This window comes from Prinia subflava, chromosome 12 (assembly GCF_021018805.1).
Source record: "Prinia subflava isolate CZ2003 ecotype Zambia chromosome 12, Cam_Psub_1.2, whole genome shotgun sequence".
Lineage (NCBI taxonomy): Eukaryota > Metazoa > Chordata > Aves > Passeriformes > Cisticolidae > Prinia > Prinia subflava.
The window spans coordinates 21808665-21827756 of record NC_086258.1 but is presented as its reverse complement, the minus strand read 5'-3'; the positions used below and the strand labels follow the sequence as shown (position 1 = coordinate 21827756).

Genomic DNA, 19092 nt, shown 5'->3' with positions numbered 1-19092 from the left:
TCTGTACCAGACTGCGGGTGGAACCTTTCAAGCCGTGCTTTTTGCAGCTATGGACACCATGAATACAAGATTCTTGAGGCCTAAGGACACAGAAGTAAAAAGACTTCTGTACTTAAGATAAAAATTGATCCAGTTACCTCAGTCTTGTCTAGGTCTATGGTTCCTGCTCCTAGCAGGACTTCTGTTTTTTTATGATGACTATTTCATGTGCAATGCACCAAGCAGCCCTCAAAGCAGAGAGGGCATCCCAGAGTGAGAAGAAACACTTTGTTCTCATGTGTTTGTGGATGCTTTGGCAGAGTTTGCTTGCCCCAGGTGAATGTTTTGAAGTAGCTTCATGTTTTGTGTCTGCCCATGAACTTTACTCTCCTTTGCATGGTCAGCCAAGCCCACAAGGCTGGAATGGCAGTGCTGCAGGATTTGGTGACTATCCAATCTGATCATTTACAAATTGGAAAGCCTCTAAGCAATCCTGCCTTTAACTTTGTCATTACCTCACCTCTAAGGTTCCCGTGAGCTTTTGATCCATCTGTACTGAGTGGACAATTGATGCCTGTTTGTATTTGGGACAGAGCATGGAACTTGTGCATCTCATGCTGGGTTCCACCTTGGCTGGGCTTGGCTGTGCCGTGCAGAGGAACTGGAGCTCAGGTGGTGAGGGGTGGGAAGAGACACACGTCCTTACAGCCAGACCTTGGGAGAATGTCACCATGTTCTTGGGAGAGCCTTAATATTTTGCAGGTCTGCATTATAAACTGGGATTTTGGGATATTAAACCCCCTTCATGAGTGAGACAGGGCCGTGGGGAACTCCCTTGTGTAGCAGGCTGGAAAGAGATGCCATGTTTTGATCAGGAGTGTCCAGGACTCCCCTTGCATTGCTGCTTCTGGTGATGAGGTAAATTATGTGTTCCCCTTCATGCCACTGGTTTTGCAGGTTCTAGACTAAGGAAGGAATAAATAAAGTGCAAGGAGAGTGTCAACCACACCAGAGGTGGTTTCAGAAACTCCTGTGGCAGTCATAAGACTCATCTTCTCATCCCAAACTTGCTGTCTCAGGACCTGGATCACCTGACTGAACCTGATGTTTACTAAAGCTGGAAGCCCTCAGAATACTTTCTCATTTCTCCAGTAGGAGTGGTTCAGGATAGCTAATGGGGAAAAAGCCACCTCCTGAGTGGTACCCTCAGTTGAGTGGAGGGTTGTGGTGTGCCTGTCATTTCCCTGTCTCCGGTTGCCTGGACAGGAATTATCTGGAGACAAAGCTCTCCCACTGCTTGCTGAAGGTCTGCCTGCTTTGCGTCTTCACCTGACTCCCTGTCTCGATTGATGAAGTTTCCTGGTTTTTTACCTTCCATGGCCTTTAGAGGAGGGGCAGTCACTTCTCCAGGAGTGGTGTTTGAAGGACACTTCACCAGGTCTGGATCCAGCCCTCTTTTCTTGACAGCCAGGAGTGCTGCTTTTGGAGGAGTTCCTGGCTTTAGGGTTGGTGCTGTGACAAACCTTTAGGTTCTTGGTCTTCAAAGATTGTCTCATCTATCTGAGTCGGGGAGTATTGATGCCAGGGATGAAATTTGTTGTCGGAGTCTAGAACATCCCTCTGGCCACCCTGGAGGATTTGGAGACCAGACAGGGGGGTCTGGGATCGGTACAGGGGGGTCAGTTAGACCCATACAGGTCCCAGGAGGACACTGCCTCTGATTCCTGTCCATGGGAGTGAACACTCACATGCAGGAAGAATCACAAATCCTAAGAATTTGAAATAAGTAGTGGATGGTTTATTATAGAATAAATATAGAAATTAGGATTCTTAGCATATGGGGCTGAAGAGACAAGATGGAGGAATTGGGGAGTGGCCCCTGTCTTCCTTGTTCTCGTCCCCCATCTTGTGCTGAGTTGGGTTTTAGAGATTGGTTTAGAGTAGAACTGACATGTTAGTATAGGTAATAGGTATTGGTAAAATTTTGTAAATAAAAAATACGTGTTGGACAGTGGTTGGGTCAGGGGGACTGTACATAAGGTGCGGGGCTCTCTGATCCGCCCAGTCTGCCGCGTGTCCTGCTCTGCGGAGATACTTTGCAGAGCTGAGAAAGAACTAAGATGAGGTTCCCTGCCAGGGAAGTGCCTGGCAGAGTTGAAAAAGGACTGAGATAATGAAGAATAAACAACCTTGGAAATGTGCACCAGCAGACTCCGCTTGTTGTCTCTACCTCTGGTGTGTAACACTTAGGGCAAAGAGAAGACTGAAAACCTGATTACCTCTGGGAACAGCAACCCAGAGGAAACTCCTAGGGAACAGCAACCTTGGGAGACCCTTATTACCTTGGGGAACACCAACCCCAAGGAGAATCTCAGGAAAACTACAACCCTGAGAATTTGTAGGAGAATCTTTTTGATGAAATTACTTATGGATGGGCTGTTCTCAGAGTGAACCAAAAGTCATTTTCCCATATCCAGCAGCCTCTGCTGCTCTGTGACACCCCCCTGATTTCCTCAGGAGCTGTAATGGGATTTCTTCTGTGCCCTTTGGCCTTTCACCATCTGAAAACCCCAAATATGTCCAGAGACAGGAACATCTAGAGCTCCCAAATCCATTGGACAATCCATGGGTGAAAGCCAGATTATTGCCTGGCTGAAGATGAGGTGGGAGGAGCTGAACAAACAGTAATGGTGAGAATTTCTTTTTAGCTTTGAAGTTGAATGGTTTAATCTTGGGCTGCTAACCACTGACAGATGGTGAGAAAGGCTGCTGGAGCTCTCCTCTGATTTGGAGTTTAGCTCATCCAGCTTTTCAACAAAAAGCAAACAAGCAGACCTCAAAATCAGCACTTTTCTGGGAAGCTGGACTTCACCAACTTCCATCTCATCATTCCCCCTTGACTGGACTGCAAATGAAAGTTTATTTTGGACCTTCTCTCTGTAAATTCTTAGTTTGCTGAGAAGAAAGGAAAATACATGCAGTTCCAGAAACTTCATGTTCCTTCTAGCTTATAAGTTATATATATATATATATATATATATGGAAGTAATATATATATCTAAAAGCAGTAGCTTTCAGCCTGTTGTTGACTCAGCATCCGTCAGTGATTTGTAGAGAGATGTGATGCCAACACTGCAGCATTCCCAGACCTTCCTGCACCTTTTTCTGTTTCTGTGGGATGTGCAGCTGTGTTGAAGAGCTTTTCAGGGTGTTGGGGGTTTTTGGGGGGTTTTTTTGTTTGTTTTTTTTTTCTCTGGGAGAAGCTGCAGCTGCTATTTTGTTAAGTTTTGATGCTTTGCTCACTGAGCATGCCAGGCTGATGACCAAGATTAACGTGTTGTGGTAATTAGGAATTTGGGAAATACTGAAGAAAGTCAACTCTGAATATGTGCTGCACTGCACTTTTAAAGGCAGTGTGTTCTGAAGTGGAGACTTACCACAGACTTCTGGTATTCCCAAAACTGGGCCTGGGCTGATAAATAGGTGTTTAGCAGATGCATGCAGCCCTACAAGGATATCTAATCTGAACTGGCTTCCGTAGGAGTGATGGGGTGTGGAGGGAATAGAGGCTGCTTATTAAAGGCCAACAGCAGCAAATACCAAACATTTTTGTATACAACCCCTGGCTGGAGTCCAGCTGGTAACATTCCCATGGCAAGTGGCGTGGAGATGATGGGAAGCATCAGGAAGAAAAGGAGGCAGCTCTAAAGCAGCCACGTAAACAGTAAAGCAAATTAATGACTCTTTTCCAAACTATCAGTTATGCCTCTTGCAGAAAAGAAGCCAGGTGATTAAGACACCCTCTAATTACAGGTCTTGTCTGTAAATATCTGTTAATTTGTAACTGGCAGATGATCTGCTCAGTTGTTCCATGTGAATAAGTGTTTCCTCTGTTCTTTGCAACTGCTGTTGTGACAAGGACAAAAGGCCATTGTTGAGGCTCTTACATAGGCAGTTACTTTCTCCTCCAAACAATTTAAGTGCACATTTCCATATTTCCATGTTTTGGGGCCTTCTGTGAGTGGCTGCTTCCGTGGAAGGAGGCGCTGCTGGCCAGGGGAGCTGTGAGCAGCAGGTTGGGCTCTGTGTGCTGGGAGGTTGCCCAGGTGCAAGGCAGTGGTGCCACTTCTTCACAGCAGGACCCTCTGCTGCCACATGAACTTCTCATCCCAGGGCTTGTTCCTGATCATTTCATGACAAATTCCTGTGGCAGAAGAAGGGTTTGAGTGGCCCAGCCATCCAAAATGTAAAATCCTAACTGAGTTTGGGTTAGTTTTTCAGGAATTTAAATCAGAGAGATGATCTCCAACTGCATCTGAGCATCCTAGCCCATTCCACATCTTCAGGAATATTGTTAGTCTGCGGACTGTGCCCAGGCAGCAAGATAAAGAAAAGCCTGTGTTGGAATTGCAAAGCCTTCTTTGGACGTGTGGTTTTGTGTCCCTGTGTCCTGTGCTGCTCGTGGCACTTTGTACCTTCTGCGAAGCCTCTGCTCGTGGATTTAATGGCTCTCTGGGGAAGGGGGCTGGAAAGGGGCCAGTGTGTGCAGTGAGCCTTCAGTAAATAGCTTTAACCTCATCTGATTTCCCTGAAGTCCATAAGGCATTTCCCAGGGCAGGGAGAGGTGGTGGCCCTGCCATGCTGGGTGCTGTCACTGTCACAAGATGTGTGAAAGCTTCAAACCTGCCTGACAGTAAGGAAAGCAACTGTTTCACTACTGTTTTCCTTCAGAAACCGTGTTTCCTCTTTGAATAGATCCCTTGGAAGGGGCACTCGACCTGTTTCTGGGATAATAGCTGCCATTGGAAGTGGTTGTGCGGGGACAGGAGCTGTTCCCTGGGAAGAGCAGCTCCTGTCCCTGCTTGCTGCCTCTTTGCTTTATCACCTGCGAGTCCTCTCCCTCTCTGATCTGCCTGTTCTCCAGATGAGAATACATTCAGTGCTGGAAGTGCTTCCTGTGCAAGATGTGGGCTCCAGCTGCTCAGGGAAAGAGCTGCAGCTGGTTGAGTCAGTGCCTGAATTTTCCTAACCAAATTTGAGCTGATGTGAATTTACCTGGAGAGTTCTTGGCTTTGCTGAAAATGACGCTCCAGCTTTACATGCAATGAATTCAAAACCATGTTAAACTTTAAAGTGCTCATGCTGGCTAAACTTTTCCTGTTTTAAATGTGCATGAAGCTGCCTCAAAGCGTTGCTGCTCAGGGGAAGAGCACTTGGACATGGGATCCTGCATGAATTCACCAGTCACTGTCACACTTTGTTTGACCTGTGCCTGGAAGGTGGCATCCAAGGGACAGATCCCTCAGTTAATTGATGGAATAACCTCATACTTCCAACTGGAGGCTGTAGCTAAGGAGGGTTTGCTTCCTTGGCAGCACTGGCATAGCCCATGGCTGGAGCTGGGTGTTCCCATTCAGTCCCAGAAGATTTTGATTCTACCAGTGGAGCTGAGCCTCAAATGAAGGAGGTGAAATCATTTAGCAGAGCTGCCACTGGCTGAGGTGAGGCTCCTTCTCAGCCCAGGGCTTTAGTTGTTTAATTTATGGTAACAGATGGAGTTGTATTGAAACAAGGTTTAGAAAAAGTTAAGCTTTAGCTTCAAGATTCCATCCCCATTCCATAAATACTGTACATGGTGTTACTCAGAGTTTACCTTTTTTGGGCAGGTTGATAGAGGTAGGAGATTTTAATTTATTTTTATAATCCATGTGTTTGCACTCCTGGGAAAGAACCAAAGTATGCAGATGTTATTATTCCTGTAAATGCAAAGGACTTTATCCTAAATCTTCTAATTCTTTCATAGTAAATGGCAGCAGAGCTATTTGCCACGATGCTGCAGGAAATATTTGGCATTCTTGTAAGCTCCAGGGAGAGCAGGACTGGGATGATAACATCCTCTAGTGCTGCTTTTAAATGAGGTCTTGCATAAAGACTCTCTCTAAAGTACCCTCTGTTAGATTTAGGGGGTTTTTAACACAAGGAATGTGTTTCAAGCTGCTCCTTTTCCTGTGCTTGTGCAGCTTTGCTGCTGTGTCTGCAGCTGACTTTTCCAGCCCTGTGCTCCCCTATTTCCAAAGCTGACATCTCAGTTGTATTTATTGTACCAGCTTCTCTGCACTGCATGTGTTACAGGAGATTTTCCTCCTTTAAAATGTAATAAACTTTCTTCGTGTGATCTGACAGAAAAGATTATTTTTCTTGCTTTACAGGCATAGCTAATAGTGTATTCCCAAGCTCTGCTGACAATAAGAACAAATTGTATTGTTTTAAAATGTAAATGTATATTTTGCTGTGCTTCTTACTTCTCTTACCTGCTGGAATAGTTTTTGCATTAGCATATTTTACTACACATCTAGAAACAGGCAAAGCTGCTTTTATTATTGCTCATGGTCATGAATTATGTTAATATAAACACTGCAGTAGAAGGGAAATGCGAAATAAAGACTTGAGAAGCAAGAATTGGCACCTGATGGTTTGGGGTGGTTTTTTTTCTGCTTATCAGCATTCACAATTGTCTTGTTTGTGGGGGCTCTGGGCTGGGTGGAAATGGGATTTTTCATTAAGTCAGAGGGTGTTGTTCCACTTGTAGCAGTCCCAAAGTACACCCAGTTTCTGGGATTCATAGTGATAGTATCTTGGCAAAAAGGAAACCCAGTTATCTATTAGCCAATTCTCAGAGTAATCTCCTTTGCAACCAGCTTTTCAGGTAGGACCTTCCAGGGTTTTCCATGCATTGAGCAAAGCCAGCCCAGTCAACAAATCTGCAGGGAACTCCCCTTTCTCTGGAAAGCTTTGAGTGATTGAGTGCAGTGCTGTCTAATCTTTCATCTTCTGTGTTATTTTCCAATGACTGTAAGGAAGAATGGAACCAAAGTGGTTTTAGACAGGCTGATGGAATTGCTTCCAAGAAGCAGATGCCATCACTAAACCAGGGGCTCTTGGTTAACCCCCTGGTGTTAACAGTGAGGCTGTGCAATAGCCCACAGCTCATCTGCAGGACCTTTTTGCTCGGGGTTTTCCAGCCAAACCTGGGGTTGCTGCTCTTCTGTCAGGTCAAACAGAAGCTGTTTCACCTGAAGCTCTTGTGAGGAGTCCCATGAGCTGCAGTGGATGAAGGTTCTTCCTCCTGGGTGCAGAAATACCCATCCTGCCATCCCTTGGCAGAGGTTCCCCTCTCTTAGGGCCATTCCCCGTGGGGTTTCTGTGATTTTAGTATTGGAAGGTGATGAGCAATGAGAGTGTTTGAGTCTTGAAAATCTGGGCTAGTATCACTATCCTTGCTGTACATGCAGAATTGAAATTCCTAGTGCTCTCTTGTCTCCTCTCTGCTGAGTGCAGTATGAGGATGGGGAGGCTCCTCAGCTCTTACCTGATCACGAAGTGCAGGTCTGGAGGTGCTGAATCCCTAAGCAAATGCAGATTAGCTGTAAAACTGGGGTGTATGATGAAAAAGGCTGCACAAGAATGTGCCTGAACTCCCCTGGTAAATGAACATTTCCATTATAAGTAGCTTAGAGGAGAAATAAGCGGGTAGGGAAAATGTGTGCTTGTCATTCTTACAAAGGAGCTGGCTTCCAAACTGTTAATTTTTGAACAACTGTTGAATGACAGGAGTGCTTCCACTCTTTCCATGCAAATCCCCATAATAAAACCCTTTTTAGCTTCCCACACTTCAGAGCTGCTCACGGCGGTTGCTGTCTCCCTGGAAATCTTCCTTCAGTGGCTTGCACTGTTTGAGTCCTGCCCAAGGCACCCCTGAATCCCTCTGGGGGTGGATTTGTCTGAAGATCAGACCTAGGTTAGGAAAAAACCCAAACTGTCACTTTTAGAGATGCAGTAACGTCATTTGTGATTGCAGGACATGGAACTTGGTCACATTTCCTGCCTCGAATATCTCCTGTAAACCTCTCCATAAATTCTGTCCAAACGTGGTCTGCTTTAAATCCACCTCTGGCTTAAAAATGAAATGTGCATTTGCTATCTTTATCGATCTGTGAACTGTGCCACTGATAAATTCGTTTCTTCTTGGTTTCATGTAGCCCTAGCAAAGATTCCGAGATGAGCAGTGGAAAGAATGTTTTGTTTAAAGTGTTTTTTACTTCACTGTGTTTCTGGCTCCTAAAGGTACTGAGTGTTTCCCTTAACTTGGTAATTCCCATAACCAAATCCTGGTTTATTGAAATCATGCTAAGTGTAAAAGTGTGTATGTATATCTCATGATTTAAAAATAAAAATGTATCTGCAGCCTGAAACACTCTGTTTGCAGTGATCCAGGCAAGGGGACAAGTGTTTCATGTCACCTTGGGTAGCAAAGAAGTTCAGGCATAAAGCCAAAAGGTCTAAATCAAACTGATGTCACACCTTGTATCAACATCCTAAAGTTCAGGAGAGCTTTAGGGTGAAGGAAGGATTTTAAACAAATACCTTGTGGTTCCCGGTGACATCCCTGCTTTTGGCTTTTCGGTCTGCTGCGTAGTCAGAGCCATAAATGAGATGAAGTGCTGTAAACAAAGGATTGCTGACTTGTTGAAGATGAATTTTGAAGGAAATGTCTGCCCTGTTTTGCAGAGGTGAATCTGGTGCTGGGAAGACTGAGAACACCAAGAAGGTTATTCAATACCTTGCTCATGTTGCTTCCTCCCATAAAGGAAGAAAGGACCATAATATTCCTGTAAGTTGGGGTATTTTCTCATTTGTTTATTGCTCTTTTTGTAAATTACCATCTTTGCATTTGAAAAAATGACTTTTTCTTTATTAAACTGTAATATAATCTGTGTAATTTTGTCTCAACCATTATTTTCTCTTTAGCAGTGGCTGAAACAAGCAGTTACATCAAAATTTCTAGTCCATGTTAGCTGCCTAATTTCTGTTGTGAAATTAAAGGCTTTATACAAATAAAAGCAAAGCTTTCTGATGCAATAAACTCCATTTTTCAAAAAGATTCAATAAACCCAGGCAATTCTAACTGAATTTAGTTCCCACTGCTGCAGTTTTGGGTACTATATTTGTGAACAAGCTTTCTGGACTTTCAAAAATTAACTTGTAGATGGGAAAAATCATCCTGCTTAAAAACTGCTGTAGACTTGCTATATCTAGAAGCCAGCATCTAATTAAAAGCTCAAATTTTATTACACTATAAACAAGTGAGTATATACTTTTATATCAGAAAATATTGGGACTTTTGGTAGCTTGAAACCAGCTCTGATTTACAGAGAATTTTCTTCAGAATTCCTGCCAGGCGTCAACATTTGCACTGAATTTTTAGTGATTCTTTGCTTTTAAAGAACAGGAATGTGTTTGAATATTTCTTGTCATGAGCACTTGGATGTCTTTGCAGTGAAGTTCCAATTCAGCTTTGCTACAAGCAGTGTCTTGCTGTAATCACAAACGGCACATGCCTGATTTTCCAGTGGTAATCCTGGAGTCTGTGGTGGCTGGAACCATCAGACTACATTATCCTATGGAATTATAGATTTATTTTATAGAATGATAGAATTAGAGACAAAATTGTAGCAAAGACCCCCTAAGATCAAGCCCAGCCTTTGACCAATGCCCCATTGCCACTAAACCAGCCCTTGAAGTGTCCCTTGCACTCATTTTCTGAACCCCTCTGGGGATGCTGGTTCCACCTGCTCTCTGGGCAGCCTGCTCCAAGTTTAACCACTCTGTCAGTGAAGAAATCTCTCCTAATTCCCCACCCGAGCCTCCTGTGGCTCAACTTGAGGCCATTTCCCCCCGCAGCAGCTACAACTCTGTCAATTTAGTGCAGGGCACTTCATGTTAGGACATTCCTGAATGTACCAAGGCTCAAACTCCTGTAGGAGCATGAGGTGACTTTTAACCAGTCTGTGAAGGAAAAAAAGGCAAGGCTTTGAAGTGGGGAGAGAAGGAAAGGTTGCAGGTGGATTTGGAGAAATCTACTGAAGTGTATGGGGAAAGTTGACTCTGCTTTAATCAAGAGCAAATAATTGAGCCTGTGCATTGATAATTCAAACTGGTGCTGGTTTTTCACACAGAAAAAATGAAAATCAGTCTTTGTAGATGTTTACTGAGCAGCCTGAGAGTGCTGCAGGCCTCAGGAGGAGGTTTCTCAGGACTGGAGTGTCAGCAGTGTCAGGGGTGTGTTGGGGGGTTGTGTCTCTGGGTGACATTGGGACATCATCCACCAGAAGTGATTTTCTGTGGAGTTTTGAGTTATGCATATTCTTGGCTTTACCACTGTGGAGCCTTGAACAAATCCAGTGTTCTTTCAATTTCTACAGAAGCAAAATTGCCAACAGGTTTTTGGAGAGAAGGGAATTGTGCAGGGTTTGCACCATGTACTTCTAAACACACTGTTGACAACCTGGAATACCTCAGGCTGAAAGCGACTTCTGGAAGCCTCTTGTCCAGATGCCTTTCAAAATGTGCCTTCCTTCAAAGTGAGATTGCATTGCCCAAGCCCCACAAAAACTGAGATTTGAGAATATTGAGGGATGGAGATGATGCAACTTCTCAGGGAGCCTGTGAAGGCACAGGAAAGAAAGGGGAAAGCTGGATGTGAACAAAAGAACAGGAAGTGTCCAGAATAAAAGTCTTGGATCGTGCCCTTCATTCAATGCAATATCACAGTGAGCACTGGATTTGCCATATATCCATGAAAAATGCAGAATGTTTGTCACCAAACTAATTTTGAAAATAGAAATGAGTCTCCCTTGTTCTGCAACAATTAGTTTTTGTTTATATATTGGAAACAAAGAATGTCTAACCCTCACAGGTGCCACTGGAAAGGTAAGAAGTGTCAGAATGGGGATTACAGGAGCAGCCCTAATTTAGTCCTGTTTGCATATTCATTAGAAAGCTGTAGAGGGCTGGTGGTTATCCATAGTCTGTAGAAGCTGTGCATTACCCTGTGCACAACAAGATGCTAAATAGGCTTGTTAAATTAATCCATGACTTGCAGTCTGTACCTGTCTTGTTACAGATAATTATCAGTGACATGTATATTTCTGAGCCTGTTTGAATGGCTCATTGATTATTTTTTTAAACAAAGCAATTAGTATGCTAAGCCATGGGTTAACTTTGATTTGCCTGACAGAGTGCTGTAAAAATAGAACAAACCAAAGGAGCCCCAGTCTGACAGCTCAGAGCAGCACTGATGCCACAGGGGCTCACCAGGTACCTGCTCCAGCTGGGATGTGGGGAAATGTTCAGCCTCTGTGAGGAGCTCTGCCCATCCCCTGCACAGCCTGGCATGGTTGGCAAACAGCTGCTTGTCCATGAGGCTCTTCTATCCCAAAATCCCTCTTTCCTCAGAGCTGACAAAGTCCTGCACAGCCCTTAGCACATCGTTCTTGGAAGTGGAGTCAATAACACGGCTGGAATTTCAGCCTGAGCAGTAAGGATTCCTGCTTTTTGAGTGTTGGAATCCGTGGCCCCAGTGTCTCATTTCCTGTGTAATCCCAAGATGTTGTCTTGGGCGCTGCGCTCGGAAGTGTGGGGAGGAGGAGGTGCTGCTGGAAGTGTACAAGAGAAACTTCAGTAATTGTGGGGTTTGGCAGAGCCAGGTGAGGCTGCAGCAGTCCCTAAAATTGGGAATAGAGGCTGGGCGCTGCAGAGCAGAGCAAGAGGGAGAGGTGCTTGGTAGTGGGTTATAAACAAGGGCTCCTCTGAGGCCTGAAGAGTGAAAGTAAGCCTTGCATGGTGTTGAGTCTCCATCATGAAACCTTTAAATCAAGTGCAGATCACAGAATCCCAGAGTGGTTTGGGTTGGAAGGGAAGCTAAAGATTCTCCAGTTCCAGCTCCCCTGCCGTGGCAGGGACACCTCCAGTGTCCCAGGCTGCTCCATGCCCCAGTGTCCAACCTGGCCTTGGGCACTGCCAGGGATCCAGGGGCAGCCACAGCTGCTCTGGGAATTCCATCCCAGCCCCTCCCCACCCTCACAGGGAACGATTCCTTCCCAGTATCTCATCTAACCCTGCCCATCTTCAGCTTCAGGCCATTCCTTGTGTCCTGTCCCTCCAGCTCTTGTCCCCAGTCCCTCTCCAGCTCTCCTGGAGCCCCTTTAGGCCCTGGAAGGGGCTTTAAGGTTTCCCCAAAGTGTTCTCACCACAAACTGCCTCTGTTTTCACCAAACCCAGCTTTCCTGTTGGTGCTATTTTAGACTTCAGAACTCATTACTGGTACTTCTAGGTTAATGATTGCTTTCAGTGGCTGTGTTTGCCTGGGTAGCTGAAATGGTAAATTGCTTAAATTGTTTTATTAATTTCTAAAGAAACAGGATTAGTTTTTGAAGGACAGGATCTCAGGTAGGCTCACTCAGGCTAAAGCTCCTCTGGGTTTCCCAAGTGGGCTTTAACTGCCCTAATTTAAATATAGAGAAATTAAATCTGTGCTTGATTGTGCTCAGTTCTGTTTCTACTAGGACAAGAATGGGCACCCAAGAGTGCAATTCATCTTTTCTAAATATAAACTAATGAAACTCCTCTGAATTCTGAGGTGTTCCTGTCCTTCCCCATGATTCCAGGAGGGGTAGTTCTTTTCATGGCAGGTAGAGTTCAGCTTTGAAATGTGCCATTACTTACCTGACCAAGCCAAACCTCTGCCAGCTGCTTTACACACCTCTGTCAAAATCTGCCATTCTGGACTGTGTGTTCTAATAAAGAGTCATAGAAAGAGGGAGTACATTTGGCTTGGTCTAAAAATCTCTTGTTGTATGTGTTTCTGCACAATATTTTGCCTCAGGTTCTCAGATATGAAGCTTAAGATTATTAAACTCACAGACTGAGCCAAGGAGGAAAGAATGGAATTAAAAATTTCTGCCAAAGCCGTGCAGATCTGAATTTTGAAGGATTTTTATTTTACTTTATTACCTTCACATTCCCTTTGTCCTTCTTGCTGGCAAAATTGCAGTGTAAGGTTGTGCTGCTGCTCGTAGTGGTGCTTGAAAGGAAGAAGCAAAGGTCTTGTCTCAAATGTGGGTTTGCATTTCTTATATATTTGTAGTACAGTGCAAACCCAACCCCTCTGCCTCCTTGTGTTGCTTCCCTCGTGTTGTTCCATGAGCTCTGGGAGTGTTAAGGGCAGTGCTCATCTCCTCCATCCCAGCCACCTCACAGTGCCCCAGGCTGGGGAGAAGGGGACTTGGTGTTGGGGTTCATTTTGAAAGCAGTGCCCAAATAATGCAACTCCTGCCCTTTCCCTCACTGCTCAAGGGCCACCTGTCATCTTGGGTTTAATTAGTCCTTGCATAAACACAGGGTGCACTGTTTTGCACATGCCAATAACTTCTGTTCTGAAATGAATTTGGGCAGTTTCTGTGAAACTTTCTGTGAAGTGAGTGTGTGGTTAAACGTGCTGACAGTGCTAATTTGGGATATGACATGCAGCTGGAATGCCTGCTTGCTAACTTATCATTTGTTTGTTTGCAATGAACAGCCTGAATCACCCAAACCCGTGAAACACCAGGCAAGTGGTTTTTTTTAATGCTTTTAAAGTTATGTAGGAGAACTGATGTATATTCTTCTCTTTGTGCTGATAATGTGGGAAACCTTGAAGGAACACAGACCTAAGAGAGAATTTTGGAAATGTTTAAGTGGCTTTGAGAGAGGGAAGAGTGAGCAGCTCATGAGTTTCTCATCATTGCAAAAGATTTTGAGCACTTTCAAGCCCTGAAATGAAAGGTTTGCCCTCTCTCCAGCCACCTTCCTCCAAAACACTGTGTGTGTATTGGGTAATGTGCTGCTGAGAGAGTGCAGAACACTTTTTAAATATTAAACAAAGCACTAAATAAAAGATTGGATTAATGGAAGCCACAAAATTCTTTTGATTAAGTGTTTTGTCTGAATATTTTTATAGCCTTACAAATCACCTATGAAGACTTTGATCTCAAGTGTAAAAGGCTTGGCATAACCAAAAGCCTTCTGAAATCAAGAGTTTCCCCTGACTTTCTAGGATGAGTGGTGTGAGCAGAGTGGGATGTGCTGCCTGAATGAATGTTTGCTCATCTGAGCTGCAGCTGCCCTCACTGCTCAGGCTGGCTGGAGCTGCTGGGCAGGTCACACTGCCCATGCGATGTCCCTGATCCCCCTGGCCCTGGGCACAGCAGCTGTGGCTCTGTTTGATCCCACTTTTCCGGGTGAGAGAGGGAATTGCAGTCCTCCAGGCGGAGTTCACCTGAAGGAGGCTTAGGTGGAGGTTTAGGGCAGGAGTGTGGAAAGGGATAAACAATTGCTGCCACAAGATAAATGCCCCAGTTGAACCCGAGCTGGTAAGTGATGCCTTTGCTGCAGCTCCTCAGGGTGTAACAAACCACGGAAACTGAAGCAGCTCCCCTGGGTTAATTTAGCTGGGTGAATTCCCCCCTTGCATTTCTCTGAAGCTGACTAGTGCAGTGTAACTGTAGTGCAAAGGGAAATTGTAAAGGAACCTTCAAGTGTGATACATTGGAAGCAAAAAGCAGTCCCTGGACAGCTGTGACGCCTCTGGGAGTGTGTGGTACACGTTAAACCTCTGCACCCCAACTGTGTGTCTGAGCCCATGGTCTCATTTTCAGAAGCTGCAGACATTCCTCATGTTTAACTTGATCCTCCCTCCTTGCACACATCAGTCAGTTCTGAGGGTTTTTGCTAAAATATTTGTCAAGTCCAAAAATAGACGGAGTGGTGTTTGGTTTAACCCTCCTTTTGCTTAGAGCTGGCGTGCCAGGGTTGACGTAAAATCTTTGCTGGTGAACATATTAACTGTGTCTGTGGAAAATGCTAATCCCAAGCTGTTAATAGTGCAGAAGGCATGGAATCATTAACATCTCTGTTTCAATGTCATTTGGAACTCCAGAGTGGTTCCCTGTTGTATGTGAGTAGCATGGAGCTTCCCCTGCCTGCCCCAGGCCTCCCCCAACCCCAGTCACTGGGCTCCTGGTTTTCCTGAAACTGAGACAATAACCTGGCCTTGTCTTCGTGGTGCCTGCATGAACTCTTGCATGACCTCACCTCTCCCACAATTCCCATACTGCTTTTTCCAAGTTCTGGGGAGATGCCTACGCAGGAGCCGTGCCCAGAGGCCAAACTGATGCTCTGGAGTTCAGTGTCTTTGCAAAACACTGAGCTCTTCAGGAAGAGGATTGCTTTTGGCTGGAAGCAGTCCATGGAGAGAGGAAAACTCCCAAATCAGGAGCGGTTTTCCACACTGAGGGCTGTGCTTTCCTTGGTGACAGCTGTGACAAGCCCGTGTGTGCAGCACCAAGCGCTGCTCGTTCCCATGGTTTTCACCCACACCTGAGGATCCAACTGCTTCCTTCAGCTCCTCAGAGGTGATGGCAAAAGCGAGCTGCTGGGCCCTTCCTGCCTCTAGGCACAGGGTTTGGATAGATGTGTTTGTCCCCATTCTCTGCTGGTTTATTGCAGGTTTATTCCTGCTGCCCTGCAGAGGTTGCTGTGCACAGCCCCAGCCCAGGCCGTGGGACACAGCCAAGCCCGTGCAGCAGTCACTCTGCAGCCTGGGATTTCTTTTCCAAACTGTTCCAGAGCTGGACGTGCCAGCTGTGCCACACTCCCTGCCTTTGCTGGGCGTGCTGGGCTTTATCCCAGGAGCAGTGATGAGGGAATGCAGGAGCCAGCAGCGTGCTGGGAGAGGAGAGGGAAGGTGGGAACATTCCCAGGATCTGAGGCTTTTATATGGGAAATTTGGGGAATATCAATTGCAGACAGCACAGAGTGGGTATAACAGGCATCCAGTCTCCCTCCAGTTGCAGGTTTTTTGTCAGTTTGAATGTGCTTTTAAATTCTCAGTTTTACAGCCCTGCCATGGCACTGCTGGTTCTGCTCTGGGCTGAGACTCACATTTATTCCTTCTGTATTTATTCCTTCTTTACTTACCCCAGAATTTAGGGAGTGTGTAGTCCCAAAGGGAATACATTTGGAAGTAAGCAGCTTCTGAGCAGATGACGTGAGGTCACATAAAAGAGGGAGCAGCCATTTATATCCAGGCGAGCTTGAAATAGATTTCAATATACAAATAAAACTCTTTTAGGTGTTAAGTAGTGAATTTTTAAAATTCCTGTCTAAGAATTGACCCGGTGTGGAAGCCTTAGGAGACTTAATGCTTCCTGTTCTTTGATGCTTGGTCTGGGGCCTTTATTCATCAAGACTATAAATAATTGGAAAAAGCAGGTTCATGAAATGTCAGATTTGGAGACTGCATTCCAGACAGCTTCACTTAATTTTTTTTCCCAACCCATCCTTCAGAGTAAGAAGACAATATATTTTCCTGTGTATATTTGTGCCTCCTGGGCTCTTGGAAGCAGCACAGACTTTTTTTGTTAGCAGACCTCCTCATGGACAGCACTTGTGAAAGCTGTTGTGCAATTTCCTTGAGATAAGTACTTCAAATTCTAAACTCATTGGCCAGAACTTACAGAAACATTTCACAAATGCATGAAGCATCCAGAACAGTGCTGGCTGGATTGAGCAATTTGAAAACAGTGTTTGTAATTGGTGTTGCTCAGTTCTGCTGTGCTGTTCTGGCCTCTCAGGTATGGGCAGGTCAGGGGTGATGCAATGAGATGAGTTTCAGTCTGGCTGATTGAAGGGGAGTTTCGCTCATCTGAAAGTCAGTTTGAAAAGAGGTATTTCTGAGTTTGATAAAGGTGTTCCTGGATAGCTGTATTGTCAACACAAAGTTTAAATCTAACACCTTCAATCAGTTCAATTGGTTTCTTCCCTTAAGCACTCAAGGTCTGTGCCTGATTTCATTAGTCCTATAAATGTGAATTTTCTTTCCCATTTTCGGTGACTTTCAACATCCATCGAGTCCTGTCTGGTCCCTGCTCTGTTCATGTGTGTCTCTCTGTGTGTTTTAATAAACAAACCCCACCCAGAAAAACACCACCAAAATCCAGCCACATTCACCCCTGGATGGAGGAGACTCTGCAGATTTGGGAGTGAGGGGAAGGATGAGAATCCCCTTCTGGAGGTGGTGGCACTGCCACAGCCAGGGGGAGTGACTGTCAGGAGAGGCAGAACACTTGAACCTTCACTGTGATAAATGTGTTTGTTTTTCTGTCTGTGTGGTTTTTAGGGGGAGCTGGAGCGGCAGCTTCTTCAGGCCAACCCCATCCTGGAATCCTTTGGGAATGCAAAGACAGTGAAAAATGACAACTCGTCCCGCTTTGTGAGTACCTCCTTGTTCCTCTGAATCTGTAAATTCTGACTGCTGTTTGTGGAGAAATTCCCTGGTTTAGCTGCTTCTCTAATTAGTATCAGAAAATTTCTCTGTTCTCTTCCTCCATGAACCCAGGTTCTCTTATAATGCCTTCTGCATTTTTGAGCTCATTAAAGACACCTCCTCACTGGCTCTTGGCAGAACATGATTTTATTCTGACTCCAGCCATCTCTGAGCTGACAACAGTTCGCAGTCTAACAGATACAGCTCTGCTGGGGAGCTGAGCTGGGCTTGTGTGCACAAATCCTGCTGCATTGCTGGGATGTGGCAAGGACTGAGGCATCCCCATGGAACTGGCAAAGCCTGCAGCCTTCTTGTCCATAGCTATGACTTTATCCATTGATTGGATTGAACATCCTAAATTTCTAAAAAAAGGCAGAACTCCCATATATACCCCCATCTAAATGTACTGATTTACTGCAGGAGAATCAAAAATGCCACTGTGTGACTTAGCCCAGGTGTCAGGCACTGCTGCTCCATGTTTTTGTTTGGTCTCTGCCTGCTGTTCACAGAGTGTTTTGGTGGCTGATAACCACTTCTGATGGGTTCCATTGTTTTAAAAATTGTGGTGGAACTCAGGATGAATAAATAGCTTTTTACCACTTCTTAGAACTTCCTTTCCTTTGAAGGAAAAAAAAAAACCCATCTCTTATTTCAAGGGGAAGATGTTTTTAGTACAACTTCAAAAGTGTACAGAAGGTATTAAATCTTTTTGCTTGCAAGAACAGCACTAAAATTTACAGAACAAATGAAAGATTTCTTGTCTGCCTTTGACATTTCAACAGTTGCTTGGATTTATAATGCATGAACTCAACTCCATGATAAGAACTCTGGAAGACTGTATGACTAAATCCATCAGCCCTTTCAGCTAAGAAGGGAGAGCATAATTTTGTGGAAAGTCAGCTTTTTAAATTTTACAGTCCTGTAATTTAGATTGTTTCCTGATGCTTATAGAAGCTGGGTACAGGATTTATATCATCAACAGGTTTCACTGCACAATGAAATTCTACTTCGTTACCTGTCTTGAACCCATCAGAGACTGTACTAATTTAATGAGAATACTTTTTTCCCTATAAGATGTTAGCATCTGGTTTGTGTTATTTTGAGCTCTGCATTGCCATCATGAACATAATCACTCTGATGGCTCCAGCTCTGTTTTCATAAAGGAGCAAGTATAATTCATTCCAGATGGTCTCATCTCATGCAGAAAAAAAAAATCTTCTTTAACAGCCATTTTAAAACCTGACTTAAAAAATCTCTCTCCTCCCACGGAGTGAGAGGTGGTGTTGTTCAGCCATGCAGGTTTGACAGCCTTCCCCTGCTCCTGATAACCCAGGGAGGACTCAGAGAAGCCCAGTGGCCAATGGATTTTATTTTTTTCCCCTTTTTTTCCTTCTACCAAAGGCAGTTCTCCTGTGTTCCAGGGAATAAATCTCTGGTTTGCATTGGGTAGGAGAGTGGGCTTGCTGGATTTATGTGGCAGCACTGAATGCTTCCCTCTGATGTGGTTTCTGCAAAACCCTGGACTCAGTGCTGTGATGGTGTCAACAGAATTCAGCCCCTGGATGAGCTGAAGAAAGGCCATGGAGGCCTTTTGGAAAAGGGAGGAGAAATCTTTTGGGCCAGGCAGCACCTGAGATTCAGGAGTGGAAGCCTCTTCAGGCACCAGAAAATGTTGTAGAAATGTGCACACCTGGAGTCTCAGCACTGCTTCCCACCTCAGCCAGAGTGTTTGCTCAGGGAAAATTAAGCCTCACATTCAGAGGGGTTTTTCCTAAGTCTGGGTTCCAAATAAATCAGCACTAGGAGTTCCTCAGTCTTTGGAGCGTGTTTGTGTGCAGCGTGCTCCATTGGAATGATGGCTGAGCCCATGGAAGGGGAAGGGTTTCCTTTGAACCTGGGAAATCCTTGAT

At 44.9% G+C, this 19092-nt stretch overlaps 1 protein-coding gene across 1 annotated transcript in view; it reads left to right on the top strand.

Annotated features, from left to right (window-relative positions):
- The window catches only part of MYH10 (myosin heavy chain 10), an 87939-nt gene that overhangs the window by 31973 nt on the left and 36874 nt on the right, over positions 1-19092 (top strand). Inside the window, exons 5-6 of the mRNA XM_063409355.1 lie at positions 8548-8650; positions 17036-17128. Of these exons, the coding sequence (XP_063265425.1) occupies positions 8548-8650; positions 17036-17128 (196 nt within the window). The remainder of the gene's footprint in view (positions 1-8547; positions 8651-17035; positions 17129-19092) is intronic.